Source organism: Oncorhynchus mykiss, chromosome 7, assembly GCF_057628025.1.
Source record: "Oncorhynchus mykiss isolate SJ-2025 chromosome 7, ASM5762802v1, whole genome shotgun sequence".
Taxonomy (NCBI): Eukaryota; Metazoa; Chordata; class Actinopteri; order Salmoniformes; family Salmonidae; genus Oncorhynchus; species Oncorhynchus mykiss.
In genome coordinates this window covers 24490027-24503578 of record NC_143028.1, presented here as the reverse complement: position 1 = coordinate 24503578, position 13552 = coordinate 24490027, and the positions used below count along the sequence as shown (strand labels likewise).

General features: G+C 39.0%; 1 protein-coding gene and 2 non-coding genes across 3 annotated transcripts; all 3 read left to right on the top strand.

Moving 5' to 3' along the window:
• The first annotated feature begins 614 nt into the window (after positions 1-614).
• LOC110527632 (uncharacterized) lies at positions 615-7713 on the top strand. The gene is made up of 2 exons (XM_021609036.3): positions 615-3828; positions 6360-7713. The coding sequence occupies exons 1-2, from the start codon at positions 3513-3515 to the stop codon at positions 7475-7477; spliced, it is 1434 nt and encodes a 477-aa protein (XP_021464711.2). The 5' UTR covers positions 615-3512; the 3' UTR covers positions 7478-7713.
• A 2803-nt stretch (positions 7714-10516) lies between these two features.
• trnar-ccu (transfer RNA arginine (anticodon CCU)) lies at positions 10517-10589 on the top strand. The gene has a single exon. It is a non-coding gene; the product is annotated as a tRNA-Arg (tRNA).
• Positions 10590-12841: 2252 nt separating this feature from the next.
• Positions 12842-12914, top strand: trnar-ccu (transfer RNA arginine (anticodon CCU)). Its single transcript has one exon. It is a non-coding gene; the product is annotated as a tRNA-Arg (tRNA).
• Positions 12915-13552: the final 638 nt, after the last annotated feature.

The window sequence follows — 13552 nt, the reverse complement described above, 5'->3', positions numbered from 1 at the left end:
ACCCATGCCAAATCTTTTCAGTCTCCTGAGGGGGAAAAGGTTTTGTTGTGCCCTCTTAATGACTGTCTTGGTATATACCCACGTGGGTGATTGAAAAATGAAATGAGGTCCACACTTAGACGTGTTTAGCAGATGTTATTGCGGGTGTAGTGAAATGCTTGTGTTTCTAGCTCCAATGGTGCAGAAATATCTAACAAGTTATATCTAACAATTTCACAACATATACCCAATACACACACATCTAAGTATTTGAATCTAGGTTTCTCTGTAGACATGATCCACCCCACCAGAAGGTGGAGGGGCACCTGTATCAGGGGTTTTGACCAGATAGACACACAGTATAGTGCCTCATGTACTCTCCTAAGATTAGACTTTTCTATACCACGTATCACATGACTGTGTTCCTGCCAAGGCAGCAGCTATTCTTCCTGGTGTTTATTATGGATCCCCATTAGTTCCTGCCGAGTAAGAAGTAAGGTCAGGGAGCGTGCCACCATGCCTGAACCGCCCCTTTCGAGCAAAAGGTATAAATGATTGATTAAAAATGTACAGGTATAAATTATGGGTTATGAATTAACAGGTATAAACGATGGGTTATGAATTAACAGGTATAAATGATGGGTTATGAACTAACATGTATAAATGATGGGTTATGAATTTACAGGTATAAATGATGGGTTATGAATTAACAGGTATAAATGATAGGTTAACAGGTATAAATGATGGTTTAAGAACTAACAGGTATAAATTATGGGTTATGAATTAACAGGTATAAATGATGGGTTATGAACTAACATGTATAAATGATGGGTTATGAATTAACAGGTATAAATGATGGCTTATGAATTAACAGGTATAAATGATGGGTTATGAACTAACATGTATAAATGATGGGTTATGAATTAACAGGTATAAATGATGGGTTATGAACTAAGATGTATAAACGATGGGTTATGAACTAACAGGTATAAATGATGGGTTATGTATTAACAGGTATAAATGATGGGTTATGTATTAACAGGTATAAATGATGGGTTATGAATTAACAGGTATAAATGATGGGTTATGAACTAACATGTATAAATGATGGGTTATGAACTAACAGGTATAAATGATGGGTTATGAACTAACATGTATAAATGATGGGTTATGAACTAACAGGTATAAATGATGGGTTATGTATTAACAGGTATAAATGATGTGTTATGAATTAACAGGTTTAAATGATGGGTTATGAATTAACAGGTATAAATGATGGGTTATGAATTAACAGGTTTAAATGATGGGTTATGAATTAACAGGTATAAATGATGGGTTATGAATTAACAGGTTTAAATGATGGGTTATGAATTAACAGGTATAAATTATGGGTTATGAATTAACAAGTATAAATGATGGTTATGAATTAACAGGTATAAATTATGGCTTATGAACTAACACATCCCCCCCCAGGGGTTTCAGTAGATTCAGGATTTCTTATAGTGAGCATAACATGACAATACATGACATCTAAGTAGCTGAATATGATTATGTACTAACAGTCTAACAGTTTGAAGGACACAACTCATGTTATTCTGGTTAAACACTGGGAGACTAGTTGATTAAGGATTGGGGATTTTTTGACAATTAGGAAATAATATTTCATGTTTTACTCGTACCTCAGCCAGCATTGTGAATGATTAGTAAATAATATGTCATGTTTTACTCATACCTCAGCCAGCATTGTGAATGGTTAGGAAATAATACGTCATGTTTTACTCATACCTCAGCCAGCATTGTGAATGGTTAGCAAATAATATGTCATGTTTTACTCATACCTCAGCCAGCATTGTGAATGGTTAGGAAATAATATGTCATGTTTTACTCGTACACCAGCCAGCATTGTGAATGGTGTCTGAGGCGGTGACATACTAGACCATGGCAGTAAATCTAATACGTATGTGTTTTTAGTCACTCATGTGGTTCTGTGGCTATACATTTCTGGCCATGCTGGCAGGGTCTGATTCAAACCTAATGTTCACCTGACACATTGACAGGTTCTGAAACAAACCCAATGACCACCTTGCACACTGGCAGGTCTGAATCAAACCCAATGTCCACCTGGTACACTGGCAGGGTCTGAATCAAACCCAATGTTAAGGGGAGGGAAGATTGGTCAAGAGGATGATGATTATTGTTGTTCTACTGCTTGATTGTTATGCAACAACACAAAAGCTTTGATAAAGAACAAGAAGGCCCACACATTGTTTACAAAAGCTCTGTTAAATGAGCATAACAGTTTTCAGCTGTGCTAAAATAATTGCTGAAGGGTTTTATACTGACCAATTAACCTTTTAAAATGCCATTGGAACACAGGAGTTATGGTTGCTGATAATGGGCCTCTGTACACCTATGTAGATATTCCATTTAAAAAATCTGCATTTTCCAGCTACAATAGTAATTTACAACATTAACAATGTCTACACTATATTTCTGATAAATTTGATGTTATTTTAATGGACTTCTTTTTTTTTCTTTCAAAAACAAGGACATTTCTAAGTGACCCCAATCTTTTGTTACACCATGTAGGAGCAGTCTAGACCTAGTGTGTTCATTATATACATCTATCTACATGACGTATTGTTACACCATGTAGGAGCAGAATAGACCTACAGTAGCTAGCTGCTGTAATGGCTGTTGGAAGGAGTTGAGGACCAAGATGCAGCGTTGTACGTGTTCATCTTTATTATTTGAACTGAACACTGATTAACAAAAAACCGAAACAGTTCTGTCTGGTGCAGAAAGACACAAAACAGAAACCAACTACCCACAAAACCCATGTGGGAAAAAGCTACCTAAGTATGGTTCTCAATCAGAGACAACGATAGACAGCTGCCTCTGATTGAGAACCACACCCGCTAAACAACAAAGAAATACAAAACATAGAAAATGAATATAGGATGCCCACCCTTGTCACACCCTGGCCTAACCAGAATGGAGAATAAAAGCCTCTCAATGGCCAGGGCATGACAGCTACTTATTTAGTTTTAGTTTGACTTAAATTAAACTGCCTTAAATGTGCTTTAGTAAACATTTTTTTATTCGCACTAATCAATCAACACATTCCAGTCTTTGTATGTCTCAATATAATCGTTTTATTTAATTAAATCCATTTAAAATAATCTTTGCCTGAAAATAAAATATGATCGTTTCCCTTCCAGTCAGCAGACGGCGATGTGCGTCTTTCAGGCAACGCTGTCAGCGTGACGTATAATCTAGTGGACGGTTCTTCAGAAACAGCTCGTCAACCTCCTCGGTAGCTTGCTAGCCAACATAGCCGAAAGATTCAAGCTATTTTTACGCTTTCGGTCTATATTAGCTACTGTGTTTTAGACACACTTCTGTCGTTTCAACTTGTTAACCTATTTAATTTAATATTACGTTATTTTGTATTAGTCAGCTATAGTATCTGGCTGGTTAAGTTACCACTAGCCTAGTCGCTAATGATAGCTAGCTAGCTAACATCCCCGACCATGAGCTTCCTAAACTACTCCCCTCCTGTTAAAGAAGAGGGGTTCTGCTGGACGGAGAAAGAAGCTCTGGGGCTGAACATTGTCGTGAAAGAGGATGTCACAGTAAAACAAGAAGTAGAGGGTGAGGCTGTTACAGTGAAAGTAGAAGAGAAAGACGTTTCAGTGAAAGAAGAGGAAGACGCGTTCAGAGTTAAAGAGGAGGAGGATGTTACAGTAAAAGAAGAGGGGGATGTAGTTTTTGGAGTGAAGAAGGAAGGGGAGATTACTGTTACATTGAACGATGAAGAGGAGGAGATAGGAGATCTGATTAACACCAGTAAGTACCGGCTACAATTTGTTTTTAACTTTGGATATTCGGAGTTGGCTCGTCAATAGCTCAACGGAGGGCCCTAGGATGATGGCTGATATGTCTAGAATCAGACGACGTAGAGAGCAAGCTACCCTTTGTTTTCTCCGTTCCGTTTCCAAAAAGTGACTTAACATATATTTGAGAAGGGTCTATCTGCTGACCGCAGACTGGGGGGCACGGCATGTAGTGATTGTTATGTAGTGATTTACTACACACCTTGCCCCCCAGTAGTGCCATGCGAGAGTTGGGTTGGCTACACCAAAGATTATGGATATACTGACAAGATGTCTCTCCGCCCTAACAAGGGGAGTCGTTGTCCACAAAGCGGCACTGCGGGTTGTCTAGCTCCCGACTATCCTTTCTTTGGATTGGTGGATACATCTTATTATTGTAATGTATTGTTTATATTCTATGAGGTTTGTTGACGTCAACCGCCTGTTTTCAATGGAAAGAGATGCTAAGCTACTAGCATGAATATGCATAGCGATCTGATAACAACTCCTATAGTGTATTTATCAAAGTTGTCGGTATGTCACTTGTCCACATAACTTAATCATTACGAAACTTCTGTTGGATCAAGTAAACCTCACGTAGCAAATAAGCCATTCACTTTGTTGTTGACCAATTTCGACACTTTCCACATTGGGTTGATAATTGTTTCCACTTGGATACAACCTACTGTAGCCTACTGGCATGACCTAGAGAGATACAACCTACTGTAACCTACTGGCATTTCCTACAGAGATACAACCACTGGTATGCAAGCATTTCTAAACTTTTTTTCTCACTTTTATGAGGTATTGTCTGAAGATTGATCATTTAAAATAAATGTAATCCGTTTTAGAATAGAATATAACGTAACAAAATGTGTAAAAAGGGAAGGGGTCTGAATGCATGTATGTTGTATGTTCTAGGGGCGTCCCAGATTTTATTTTATTTTTTATTTTCTTTCTACCAATTGCTTGGTTGAAATTTTATGATGTGCATTTTTTCATATAGACACACCACATGTGTTTAATAAAATCAACTGTATGTGCAGAACTTGAACTGATGCTTCAAGCTTTTGATTAAATAATTAAGACACACAAATGACTTGAGGAAGCCAGAGATCAATATAACCAGAATAAAATGACCAATTCCCGACCTGCTGCTGGCCTTCGTACATTCTGACGTTAAGCTTGTGAAGTTTCCGGTAAAATTGACCAACTTTTTCCATTTGGAGTGCCAATTTATGACCATTTCTACCGATCTGTGTGCCAGTTATGAACGAGGTACAACACCTGTTTGGCCCCGCCCCTTCCAGGGTCGGTGAAGAGTGGTGTTAAATTTAAGGAATAAATCCGAGTCTCACGCTCATCACCTGTGGAAGGCGGGGCTTCCAGCGAGGCATGGATTTAATAGTATGTTGTACCAAGATTCCCTCCTTCCGGGAACAGTATTTATTGTCATAACATGTGGATTTAATAGTATGTTGCACCTCATTTCCCTCCTTCAGGGAACAGTAGTTATTGTCATGTGGATTTAATAGTATGTTGTACCTAGTTTCCCTCCTTCATGGAACAGTAGTTATAGTCATAACGTTAAGCTTGTCATATGGTGAACTTAAATAGTGGATCTTGCTGTCGGACAGTTTGTTGTATTCAGATCTCTCTACGTAACATTTTGTGGCTCTTTATATTATGCTGGGAAAACAGTTGATGGGCACATAAATCCTAAATCAATTCAGAGTTTGCTAAATCCAATGTTTCTACCTGAGAGTCACCTTAACTTTATTGACAACACCCACATGGATACTGTCATTAATGTGGTTCTTCAATAATTACACATAATACTGTAGCTGTTTAGTTAGTCACATGTTCAACTATCATCAGCTGATCCAGGAAATCATTTTCTGAATGACAATCACATGACAATCATCACGACATGCAACAACAACCAAAGTGCTTCTTCATTCATTACTCTGGTAAAGACAGTTATGCCGTGCTCCATGTTGGATCCAACATCCCTAACAAATTGATGTGTATAATGTGTTATTGTCTGTCTGTTGTTGTTAGGTGGGTCCTACAGTAGGCCTATGTTGTTAGGTGAAGTATGTTGTATGGGTCCTACTATAGGTCTATGGTATTTGTATAACTAGTGGTTTCCTCATTAGCATGGAGGCGTTTCTGCAACCAAATTGTGTGTGCATCGCCCTCATACTCCAATTTTAGCTAACACAGAAAGGGACCTATATTGGAGACCAAAAGTAATCTGGCTTTCAACAACTTTAAATTATGTCTAGCCTACAATCATCGATGTTACTACTAATATGTGAACAAGACTAAATATGACTATTGTTGCTCACTTGACTGTCTAAAGTCAATTGTCAAATAATTTGAACATACATTACAGACGTCAATTGTTGTACAACTTTAGGGCTACGCTGTTGGCATCACCCTTTTCAATGGATTTCTGCTGTTGTGGCCCTTAACCATCTGTCTGACTTGTTGTTCACACAGGAGAGAGAGGGTCCTCTGGGGAGCCTCAACAACATCATGATGCTGATGAGGCAGAGAAGAGTGTCTCCACATCAGAACTCCTCAAGAAACACCATAGGAGACCCACAGGGAAGAAATCTCATTGCTGCTCTGACTGTGGGAAACGTTGCAAATCTTCATCAGAACTTAAAATACACCAGCGAGTACACACTGGAGAGAAATCTCACCACTGTTTTGATTGTGGGAAGAGTTACTTAAGATTAAAATCACTAAAAGTACACATGAGAATTCACACTGGAGAGAAACTTTACAGCTGTGATCAATGTGGGAAGAGTTTTACTATGTCTAGTCATCTGATGATACACCAGAGAACACACACAGGAGAGAAACCGTACAGCTGTACTCAATGTGGGAAGAGTTTTACTCAGTCAAGCAACCTGTTATCACACCAGAGAAAACACACAGGAGATAAACCTTATAGCTGTGATCAATGTGGGAGGAGTTTTACTACATCTAGTCATAGGATTGTACACCAGAGAACACACACAGGAAAGAAACCGTACAGCTGTACTCTATGTGGGAAGAGTTTTACTCAGTCAAGCAACCTGTTATCACACCAGAGAAAACACACAGGAGAGAAATCGTATAGCTGTAATCAATGTGGGATGAGTTTTATTCAGTCATGCACCCTGTTATCACACCAGAGAACACACACAGGAGATAAACCTTATAGCTGTGATCAATGTGGGAAGAGTTTTACTACATCTCGTCATCGGATCGTACACCAGAGAAAACACACAGGAGATAAATCTTATAGCTGTAATCAATGTGGGAAGAGTTTTACTCGGTCAAGCAACCTGGTATCACACCAGAGAACACACACAGGAGAGAAACCTTATAGCTGTGATCAATGTCGGAAGAGTTTTACTTCATCTAGCAGTCTTATTGTACACCAGAGAACACACACAGGAGAGAAACCTTATAGCTGTGATCAATGTGAGAAGAGTTTTGTTACATCTAGCCGTCTTATTGTACACCAGAGAACACACACAGGAGAGAAACCTCATAGCTGTAATCAATGTGACAAGAGATACTCTGATAAAAGATCTCTGATCAAACATCAGAAAATACATACATGAAGGGGTTGTTTCATGAAATCAATGAAATGTCATAATGTAGAAAGTTTTAACATTGTAGAAGGAGTATTTTAATGATGTCACAATGTAGAAGCCTAAATGTTTGTCCCCTGTTCTATTGATTTCAGCCAGATATGGATATTAGCATCAGGGAGAAAATCCAGGCTCTTAATTGAAAGAGTACTATTTATGTTATTTAACAAAAAGTGACTAACAAATAAAGAGCTGTGTTGCACTTATAACATTGGTGACCCACTTTAATCAAAATGTAGCTAGATGTTTTCTACAAATGGTCCTCTAACCAGGGATGTACACATTACTCCCAGATTCCGTGTGGTTTTTAGCTCAAAAACCACACGGAATCTGGGAGTAATGTGTACATCCCTGGTTAGAGGACCATTTGTAGAAAACGTTAGTTTTAACAGGACGTGCTACCTCCTCTCACGCAATTGATTTCTACATGATATCTATGAGTTATGACAAATAAGTGTTGCGTTCCTTTGTTTAGCGACCCCTTAATTTAAATGTATCACTCCAAAATGTAGCTGACTGTCTTCTGCAGGTTGTCCTCTAATCAGTGAGGTAAAAGATATCTCCCATTTCCATGTTTTGTTTTTAGTTGTGTTAGTTTCAACATCACATACAACCTGATTTCCCCCCTAATCGATATCAGTGATGTATTGCTACTTGTCAAAACAACAGCGTTTCTGGTGCTTGTGCAGTTTATAAGGTGCTTGTTTAAAAAAATACAAGTAATATGATTGTTGCAGATGTTTGTATTAAGTGAATTATTGCCAAAACATTAATGTACATTTGGTTTTGATATTTCATATTTACAATTCAGGTAACATTTAGTAATCATAATTATTTATGCAACCAGCTGACCATTTTGGGTACAATTATATTGACATTTTTGCCCGGCTTTTAGAATATCAGGGTTCATTCTCAGATGTGCCAATACAAAGGTACTAGAGCATGACTTTGGGGACTGGGCCCCGATCCAACAACATGCCTATGGAGTGAACCCTGAAAAGAGAGAGAAGCTCCGCAGTGAGGTGGGAAGTTACTATGGATATTGCAGGAGTTTCCTCTTCAAATCAGATATGTTCGTTTTAAGGAAAACTTGCTGATTTTCTCAAGGGTGGGCACTCAAAATGTTTGTGTTTTGCGTTTAGCCAGTGCTTTGCCATGGATCACAATTTATTATGACTGCAGGTTTTTCCGTATTGAGATGAGTTTTGTTTGGGCTCGTTCCAAGGGGACGAGAGTTCTAGAAGCTAGTGAGTTTTAGGAAGATGTGAATTCTAGTAGCTAGTGGGGGAAAACATTTTTAAAAATGTGTTTTTAATTGTTGACAGCCAGTAGACACAATGTTTATATTAGTGAAGGTGAAGCATTGTAATTGATTATAATTTCAAAATTAGTTTTAGGATTCTAGAAAGAGAGAACTAATACGATTGTATATTATTATTTAGAAATACTTGTTTTTTCTTGTTTTTAATTGTTACCAGGAGGTGAAGCATTTTAGTTAATTTTAATATGAAATGGAAGTTATTTTCTGTTGGTGGTGAGAACTTGTCCAACAAAAATATAGGATATATTTGTTGTCTTAAGGGGGATGTGTTTCAGGCTTTGGTTTTTGCAGGCCTTTACTTATGACTTAAACAGATTCATTTTCTACCCATCTTATTCATTGATGCTGTGGGATAAATCAGGTGTTTCTTGGTGGGCTTAAAAAAATCTACTGTGAAACAAAAGTGTACAATCTACACACATGTTTATTGACTTTTATAAAGACCACAGTAACATGACAGATTTTGTATTTTCCAAAGCCTGTCTGGATGTGAACTACTTTATGCCAGGGTTTAGCTTTAAATTGATTGATTATCCCATATTCATAACCCTTATGAATAAACTTGACAGTCGTTTCCAAAAGCGTGAACAATTCCGGAGCTGGCCGCGTCTATCCTTAAGACATACCCAGGACCCACATGCCCGGCTGATGATCTACCCCCGGAGTGAAAACTAACTGAGCTTTGATTAAGCGTGCAAGAATGTCATGGCGATGGTGAATTGGATACGGATAATGGTCAGGGCTAACCAGGAAGATTATGCTATTCTACGTTTTTGTACTAACGGCCTTACCCTAACTCCAAACACCAGGCAGCAGTCCCAGGACAGGTAAAACGATAATCGGGGAATCGTTCCTTCCTCATGGAACTTTTTTGAAGGGGAGTGGAATATTCAAGGTGATGTTTGTATATAGATATATATTATTTAAGAATGATAGGTCTTAATTCTAGGCATTTGCATGTATGTTTTTTTTTTAATGAATGCTATTTATACAATGAACCTTTGTTTTTATTCATACTGTTTGTAAACAATAGCTTCTGCCCTCTTAGGGTCTACTTGACCCGCTTATTGATTAGAAAGTATGATTAGAAACCAAGGCCAACTATATTCAATCTGTGATTAGAAACGATAATTAGAAGCTATGACAAAACTATGATAATAAACTATGATAACCAGTTCCAGTGCGTAGTTTCATTCCATGTGTAAGTGCCATTATACATTTTTTTTTACCTCTTCCATCAGTTCGTATTGGTCATATTGATTACAAAGATCCCCAGTGGCCTAAGACACTGGCCTCCTAAGCCATGGATTGTGAGGTTTAGTCTTTGCTGAAGTGGCTGAAAGCAGAGTTGTGCAGCGGATGCGTGCTGGGCCCATAACCCAGAGGTTGATGGATCGAAAACATTTTCTGCTAACCAGCTTTTTATAGCATTCAAGTGCAAACAAATATTTTTTTTAAATGCGTAGTTTCATTCCATGTGTAAGTGCCATTATACATTTTTTTTTACCTCTTCCATCAGTTCGTATTGGTCATATTGATTACAAAGATCCCCAGTGGCCTAAGACACTGGCCTCCTAAGCCATGGATTGTGAGGTTTAGTCTTTGCTGAAGTGGCTGAAAGCAGAGTTGTGCAGCGGATGCGTGCTGGGCCCATAACCAGTTCGTACTGGTTGTGAAAGGTAGACATTGCCCCAGTGGCCTAATGGATAAGGCACTGGCCTCCTAAGCCAGGAATTGTGGGTTCAAGTCCCATCTGGGGTGGTCGGAAACTTTGTGGCCCAGCAGAAGCGTGCTAGGTCCATTACCCAGTGGTCGATGGATCGAAAACATTTTCTGCTAACCATAGCATTTAAGTGCCAAATTTTTTTTTTTTTTAAATGCGTAGTTTCATTCCATGTGTAAGTGCCATTATACATTTTTGTTTACCTCTTCCATCAGTTCGTATTGGTCATATCGATTAGACACTGGCCTCCTAAGCCATGGATTGTGAGGTTTAGTCTTTGCTGAAGTGGCTGAAAGCAGAGTTGTGCAGCGGATGCGTGCTGGGCCCATAACCCAGAGGTTGATGGATCGAAAACATTTTCTGCTAACCAGCTTTTTATAGCATTGAAGTGCAAACAAATATTTTTTTTAAATGCGTAGTTTCATTCCATGTGTAAGTGCCATTATACATTTTTTTTTTACCTCTTCCATCAGTTCGTATTGGTCATATTGATTACAAAGATCCCCAGTGGCCTAAGACACTGGCCTCCTAAGCCATGGATTGTGAGGTTTAGTCTTTGCTGAAGTGGCTGAAAGCAGAGTTGTGCAGCGGATGCGTGCTGGGCCCATAACCCAGAGGTTGATGGATCAAAAACATTTTCTGCTAACCAGCTTTTTATAGCATTTAAGTGCGAACAAATATTTTTTTTAAATGCGTAGTTTCATTCCATGTGTAAGTGCCATTATACATTTTTTTTTACCTCTTCCATCAGTTCGTATTGGTCATATTGATTACAAAGATCCCCAGTGGCCTAAGACACTGGCCTCCTAAGCCATGGATTGTGAGGTTTAGTCTTTGCTGAAGTGGCTGAAAGCAGAGTTGTGCAGCGGATGCGTGCTGGGCCCATAACCCAGAGGTTGATGGATCGAAAACATTTTCTGCTAACCAGCTTTTTATAGCATTCAAGTGCAAACAAATATTTTTTTTAAATGCGTAGTTTCATTCCATGTGTAAGTGCCATTATACATTTTTTTTTACCTCTTCCATCAGTTCGTATTGGTCATATTGATTACAAAGATCCCCAGTGGCCTAAGACACTGGCCTCCTAAGCCATGGATTGTGAGGTTTAGTCTTTGCTGAAGTGGCTGAAAGCAGAGTTGTGCAGCGGATGCGTGCTGGGCCCATAACCCAGAGGTTGATGGATCAAAAACATTTTCTGCTAACCAGCTTTTTATAGCATTTAAGTGCCAAATTTTTTTTTTTTTTAAATGCGTAGTTTCATTCCATGTGTAAGTGCCATTATACATTTTTGTTTACCTCTTCCATCAGTTCGTATTGGTCATATCGATTAGACACTGGCCTCCTAAGCCATGGATTGTGAGGTTTAGTCTTTGCTGAAGTGGCTGAAAGCAGAGTTGTGCAGCGGATGCGTGCTGGGCCCATAACCCAGAGGTTGATGGATCGAAAACATTTTCTGCTAACCAGCTTTTTATAGCATTCAAGTGCAAACAAATATTTTTTTTAAATGCGTAGTTTCATTCCATGTGTAAGTGCCATTATACATTTTTTTTTACCTCTTCCATCAGTTCGTATTGGTCATATTGATTACAAAGATCCCCAGTGGCCTAAGACACTGGCCTCCTAAGCCATGGATTGTGAGGTTTAGTCTTTGCTGAAGTGGCTGAAAGCAGAGTTGTGCAGCGGATGCGTGCTGGGCCCATAACCCAGAGGTTGATGGATCAAAAACATTTTCTGCTAACCAGCTTTTTATAGCATTTAAGTGCGAACAAATATTTTTTTTAAATGCGTAGTTTCATTCCATGTGTAAGTGCCATTATACATTTTTTTTTACCTCTTCCATCAGTTCGTATTGGTCATATTGATTACAAAGATCCCCAGTGGCCTAAGACACTGGCCTCCTAAGCCATGGATTGTGAGGTTTAGTCTTTGCTGAAGTGGCTGAAAGCAGAGTTGTGCAGCGGATGCGTGCTGGGCCCATAACCCAGAGGTTGATGGATCGAAAACATTTTCTGCTAACCAGCTTTTTATAGCATTCAAGTGCAAACAAATATTTTTTTTAAATGCGTAGTTTCATTCCATGTGTAAGTGCCATTATACATTTTTTTTTACCTCTTCCATCAGTTCGTATTGGTCATATTGATTACAAAGATCCCCAGTGGCCTAAGACACTGGCCTCCTAAGCCATGGATTGTGAGGTTTAGTCTTTGCTGAAGTGGCTGAAAGCAGAGTTGTGCAGCGGATGCGTGCTGGGCCCATAACCAGTTCGTACTGGTTGTGAAAGGTAGACATTGCCCCAGTGGCCTAATGGATAAGGCACTGGCCTCCTAAGCCAGGAATTGTGGGTTCAAGTCCCATCTGGGGTGGTCGGAAACTTTGTGGCCCAGCAGAAGCGTGCTAGGTCCATTACCCAGTGGTCGATGGATCGAAAACATTTTCTGCTAACCATAGCATTTAAGTGCCAAATTTTTTTTTTTTTTTAAATGCGTAGTTTCATTCCATGTGTAAGTGCCATTATACATTTTTGTTTACCTCTTCCATCAGTTCGTATTGGTCATATCGATTAGACACTGGCCTCCTAAGCCATGGATTGTGAGGTTTAGTCTTTGCTGAAGTGGCTGAAAGCAGAGTTGTGCAGCGGATGCGTGCTGGGCCCATAACCCAGAGGTTGATGGATCGAAAACATTTTCTGCTAACCAGCTTTTTATAGCATTGAAGTGCAAACAAATATTTTTTTTAAATGCGTAGTTTCATTCCATGTGTAAGTGCCATTATACATTTTTTTTTTACCTCTTCCATCAGTTCGTATTGGTCATATTGATTACAAAGATCCCCAGTGGCCTAAGACACTGGCCTCCTAAGCCATGGATTGTGAGGTTTAGTCTTTGCTGAAGTGGCTGAAAGCAGAGTTGTGCAGCGGATGCGTGCTGGGCCCATAACCCAGAGGTTGATGGATCAAAAACATTTTCTGCTAACCAGCTTTTTATAGCATTTAAGTGCGATA